This window comes from Cryptotermes secundus, unplaced genomic scaffold (assembly GCF_002891405.2).
Source record: "Cryptotermes secundus unplaced genomic scaffold, Csec_1.0 scaffold1475, whole genome shotgun sequence".
Lineage (NCBI taxonomy): Eukaryota > Metazoa > Arthropoda > Insecta > Blattodea > Kalotermitidae > Cryptotermes > Cryptotermes secundus.
This window is the reverse complement of record NW_019731600.1, coordinates 1,032,844-1,038,833: the sequence shown is the minus strand read 5'-3', so window position 1 is coordinate 1,038,833 and position 5,990 is coordinate 1,032,844. Positions and strand designations below refer to the sequence as shown.

General features: G+C 39.9%; 1 protein-coding gene across 1 annotated transcript in view; it reads right to left on the bottom strand.

Moving 5' to 3' along the window:
* Positions 1-1,738: 1,738 nt before the first annotated feature.
* LOC111867287 (greglin) overlaps positions 1,739-5,990 on the bottom strand; it is a 5,652-nt gene continuing 1,400 nt past the window's right edge. Inside the window, exons 2-3 of the mRNA XM_023857005.2 lie at positions 5,690-5,857; positions 1,739-2,520 (exon numbers count right to left, since the gene is read on the bottom strand). Coding sequence (XP_023712773.1) covers positions 2,417-2,520; positions 5,690-5,857 — 272 coding nt within the window. The 3' untranslated portion in view covers positions 1,739-2,416. The remainder of the gene's footprint in view (positions 2,521-5,689; positions 5,858-5,990) is intronic.

Below are 5,990 nucleotides of genomic sequence, written 5' to 3'. Positions count from 1 at the left end.
GGGGGGTGAACTTATTGACGAGTTCATCAAGAAGGTTTCTGCTGAACAGTTAGTTATTTTGTTTAAAGCGAGTCGGAGGAAGAGGAGGAGGAGGAGGAGGAGGAGGAGGAGAAGGAGAAGGAGAAGAAGGATAAGAAGAAGAAGAAGACTGTGACGCAGAAGACTCATTGCCGTTTTTACAGCCGCATACTTAGAGCCAGAGCCCTATATACCGAACGGGATGGAAAGTTAACGTGACTAGAGGGCACGTAAAGATAGGGAAAGATGCGGTCGTAACATTTATGTAGGTCATCTGCTTGGCAAGAAGATTGAGCAAAGCGACGGAAATCCTCTGCCGATTGAGATAAGCGTGTTTACAGAACTGGCAGCGCCTTCGATTGTTTACGAGTAAAAGACAATAAAAATTTCAGTGATTAAGACAGATCCGACGGGAAGCTATTCCGAACGAGTGGGTGTGAGAGGAGTGAACACTTGTCCTGAATTTACTTACCGTCGCACTTCGCATGCATTTCAAGAGTAGCGCGAATGAAAATAACTGTGGGAAGTGAGATCACTGTCCCTTTTGTGTTACTCATAGCCTTTCCTGTCGTAGAGCGGACGAGAACCGATGACATGAGCGCCCGCAAATACGCACCGTGTTTGTTGAATAAACAACCACTCAAACAGTAGCCACTTGGGCCAGAAACCCTCGAGGGACATATTTCAGATGCACGTCTGCTTTTTCTTTGTCTGTGCTGTATTGGTAGACACCTTTCTACTACAGCAGAATAAGAAATATTAGCTTAATGTACATAAAAACAATGAGTTTCAAGAAGAAAGAAATATAAATGAATATAAATTTATCTTACCTTCTAAGGCTCCGAAAGTAGTTTTACTTTCTCCTTCCCCCCCCCCCTTGGCACTACAGCCCCAGTGGGCCTAGGCCTACCTCCATGAACTTCTCCGTTCACTTCGGTTTTTCTAGATCTTACACATTCGGTAGGACTCCTTGGGCGGGTGATCAGCTCGTCGCAAGGTCTCTACCTGTACACAAACACAGAAAAACGCACACACACAAACTAAACATCCATAGCCTGAGTGGGATTCGAACCCACGATCCCGTTTTCCAAGCGAGCAGCAGAGGAGAAGACTGAATGATCAAAGCATATGCAGGACTCTTAAATGCATGAAATATGGTTTCGTATGTTTCTAGGTAATGCAACGTACGATTTTGTAAGCTACGTATAAAGGCACCTCAATTTAACACGTATCTACTCATTACTGAAGGTAGACCCTTCCGAACTGTTTTGTAGTTATACCGAAGTTAATATAAAGTGGCGCTCTTAAAAGTGCAATCTGTCGCGGTTTCTAATTGCAGCAGTCTTCCAAAACCGTCTCTATTTTCCGTGCCTTCATTTCGCTGAGAATAAAGACTGAATAAAGACGTGTAATTATGAAATATATATTCTTGTGGATATATACCACCTGAAAAATATGTCACTAATTGCCCTTCTAGTTACATTAAATCACATTTATATTGTTCTTTAGTATCCATGTTAATTGCACAAACATTCACTTTTAAATATGTTTTCTATTCTCTGAAAAATAATTCATTTTCAGTTAAAGAGAAGCTCAAAGAAAGCGGCAAATTAATATAAATACACAGTTTCCTCGGTGCAGCGATTTCTAGACTGTGTTCCCACGGAAGAAGGTACTAGCAAAAAATTAGGTCTTGGTGAAGAATTAAAAATGAAAAATATTTCTTATTTACTGAGACTTATTTATTTCCCACTTTCAGTTAGTTAATTTGCTTTCACAGCTACATGTTACAACTCTTCATATTTCTAAGAAACGCTACATTGAATCAGCAATGTTTAGAAATATTGCGGGTACCTTAATCATGGGTTTCCATTTGCACGAGTATCTCCATTTTAAATAAATTCTTTTCCAACACTGCATGACACCCTTAGCTTGTGAATTGAAGAAGAAAACCCCCGATAGGGAGTATAACTGATAATATATTAAACAAGTAGTGATGACTGATAAGGGGTGGTCTTTTTCTTCGGGATATACACGAGGTAAATACCTGTTATGTACATGAGACGCGCATAAATAAATTTGGAGAAGAAACATGATTAAGAAGAAGTGAATATTAAAAAGAATTTTATGGGTAGATAGTGGGATGTGAACCTTGTCAAAGTTACTCAGGATCGTGTGAAATAGCGCACTTATTTAGCGCCATTAAACTGAAGCCGTCAATTAACGTAGAGCGTTACCGGCCCGGCTTCGCAATCATCAGTAGTGTCCCTGCACTAGCGGGGAACTCAATGCGTGGTGCAGTACATGTGAATTTCAAGATTTTAACACAAGTTGCAAGTGAGACGGCCAAATAAGTAGTGAAAATGAGAGATGCGTAGCGGGATGCTTCAGCACAGCATTAATGTGTGGCTCCGACCCGTCTGCCTTGTCGTCGACGCGCCGCGGTCCGTGGTTGGGCCGTAGTAGAGGCCTCACAGTCACCCTGAGATTTTATGACGTAATCTGAAACATGTAAACATGACACAGATTGTAGCCACACATTTTCTTGTAACGTAACATGCTGACCGCGCACACTATTCCAGTGTGAAGATACTGTGACATGTAAACCATTTTCTAGGCAACGCCCGAAATATGCACATGGAACAACGGAATTGTTTTCTATGTGGTCCTCGCCATGCCCATTGCTAGGCAACAGTTCGCTAAACACGTTCCCGCAGAAGCGCACCCTGGAACAATTAGACGTCCATTTCTAGGCAACGGAGCGTAAACACGCCTATGAATTGTTGAGAGACGGTGTTTTCAGTGGGTACCGTGCAAAGTGGATATAAGAGAGTCGACTTCCGAAGTGTTAAGAGTAGTCAGTAGATTGAGTACGAAGGTGTACAGCGGAGTCAACCTACGAAAAGAAGACTTGATATCTGCTGTAGTTAAAATAAGACTGTTATAAATCCGTTGCCAGGATACGGTTAGTGAAGTCTGAGAAGACAGCCTGTCTTAGTGATTTGTGAAGTGGGTAGATTACCGATTGCGCCATAATTAATTGCGATTAAACAAGATTGTAAAGAAGGTGTTAATAAATCCAATCATCCATACAGGAACCCGTTATTATTAGTCATGCAAAAACCGCAGATGCGTAACAATACAAACTAAGGGATCGTAATTTGACATGTGATACGTGCATGGTGACATGTTATAAACATACGAGTATTTACTGAGAGCCGGTTGTTTCTGAAACCTACGAGGCCAAATCCTCTGGAATCATAAAATACACCCCTAATTAACTAATTTGATTTTTTTTTCAGACATTGACTGATGGATAGGAGAAAGGAACAGGTGAAGGACGGTATGTGGAAGCCTGATCCTTGAAACCATGAGCTGGACAAAGCTCGCCTCTTTGTTAAAGTGTCTGAAATAAGGGTTTCAGAAAGTGACAATATAAAACCTAGAATGCCCCTCTCAAATCGTATAGTGATTATCCTTTGGCGCGTAATATGTAATGAAAAGTTACATGTAGTACAAATATTACATACTGCATTGTATTGCAACATTGTCCTCCCATATAATCCCACATCTCCTTTACCTATGAAGTTTTAAAGGCACTATCTTATCGTCTTAAACGCTTATCTGTGCAAATAATTTGCCCTCTGACGGTTAATCGAGCAGAAGGCTATTTTACGACACTGTGCCAACTGGATCCACTTTAGAGCGTCGATTGAGACGACCGTGATTTACGTGCAGGTTGGGAATTTGAAGTATGAAAATGCGGTCCATTTAACGTAATTATTACTCTTTAAGTCACTAGAATACCTCAGTAAAACTCAGTCATTATTGCAGGTAAATCGTTCGAGATATATAATTCAATTACATTCAGGAGTTAAACCTAGAGCGTTACTGCCATGCGTGATCCAGGCGTGTTTAAGATTGAACTAGTACCTCCATGAAGAAGAGTTCGTCTTGAGAACATAATTCTTCCTTAGTCAAAAGAAAAATCCCGGCCTTTGTAGTAACTGAATAAACGTTTATTAAGTCTTCACGGGGCTGCATCAGTATAACTTCTATTCATTCGCTTTAATTCAGCCCATAATCTCATTCTCTTTTTCCATAAGATCCATTATAATAAGAGTATTATCTTCCCATCTACGCCTAGGTCTTCTATGTGTCATTTTCCAATTAATAGTTTAATATATTTTAAATTAGTTATATCCAGGAGCTATTTCTTCTGGGATACAACACTGTGTAGTCCGTTGAAAATCAACAGCTATTTCGGAGGAACATGTCGCCTCCATTCTCGCTGTTTTCTTGCTTAGCTTCTTCTTCGACGTGAAGGCGGAGGCGATATGTTCCTAGCAATGTCGGTTGATTTTCAAAGGACTACATGACGTTGTATCCCTGATGATAGAACCCTTCATAACCACGGCTTTAAATACCCAAATCCTGCTTAGCAATTGTATAAGGCCGCTTCCGTTTATCGACAGCACTAAGAGTACATATTCTTTTTTTCGTGTTTCTGTTCAAGGTGACATTGTTAATTGTCAAAACACGCTGTTGAGGCACTGCTGAGTGACACTAAAATTACTCTAATTAGATCGCTCAGCCCATTATAGTAGCAGTAAAATAATCCCAATTACAATGAGCAGATGCCAGAGAGGGTTGGCGCAATATCGCACTTAATTTTTGTTAGGGACATTAAAATTTCAAATCTCCCCCGGAGCAGCGGCTGTAATAAGATCTTAAAATTTTCCTCGCTCTTTCCGGACGAATACTGGACCAGAACCTTTAAATAAGCATCTCTCGCATTATACATTTACGACATATAACAATCTTCTCAGGAATTTTGGAATTATTTACTTCATTACAACAATATCCAGTATGGATATGGGTAACACCGAAATGAGTTCGAGTACGCTTTGTTAGTGGATGCTCGTAGTCGAACGTTTATAATTCACCCCCAGTCCGTGCTGAGGTCTTGAATGGTTCTTGTTCCAGTCGTACGTTATGTGAAGGTGAGCACTGGTTCCACTAGACAGCAGTGTGACAGATTATCAAAAATGTTTCCATTCCTATGACGTCAAGCGATCTGGCGAAACTCCAGTACGTTTATTATGGACTTGGAAAATTGAACAGCTTCCTATAAAATTTAGTATTTAATGTGTGTATTTAAAGTTGTCGAGCGATTTACTTTGAACGGTACAAATTCGCCGTTTTCTCTATACAAATTTTATGAATTTTTATAGAAAACACAAGTAACGCAAAGCATAGACCTCATCAAACAATTGTAATATATGTATACAGGAAACTCCAGAATAGTGTCACCACATTTTTTGTGTTCTCATCCTTTGTTTATACACGTTAATAGCAGAAAAATATAATAGAGGGCAAAAAGGATTGTATGCTACAGAAATGTCATCAAACGCTTCTTATTGGAGGTGGTCAAAATTCCCGCCATGCCTAATAAAACATCATGAGCAATGCCGAACATCGTAAGTGCAATGTGTTAACAGTTATCTGAGACACAACGAAAAGTAAACATATATATATATAATATAGGCCTATTTTAATACCTGTTGAAAGTATATTTGTTTCTGCACTGAATGAACATTATAACCAAAACTGCAAAGGTACAGAAAATCTGTAGGCCTAATTATAAGATACTAATTTCTGCTCTACTTACCCTTGTCGTGAGTACAATTGTAGCACATGAGGTGACACTCGTTGGGGAACATATCTCGGTCCCCAGTGGAGTCCTGAGCACAAACTGGTTGAAATTCCCGAGGACAATTGCAGTTACACTTAATCAGAGTGGCTGATTCGTAAGAAGCAGGCATCAACATCACAACACCTGCAGAATTCATGCACAACCAGTTACAACAGAAAAATGCTGCCACTACTACTTGACCTAATAGTACTACTACCACAATCACCTTTGCTGCTGCTATTACTACTACTACTACTACTACTACTACTACTACTAG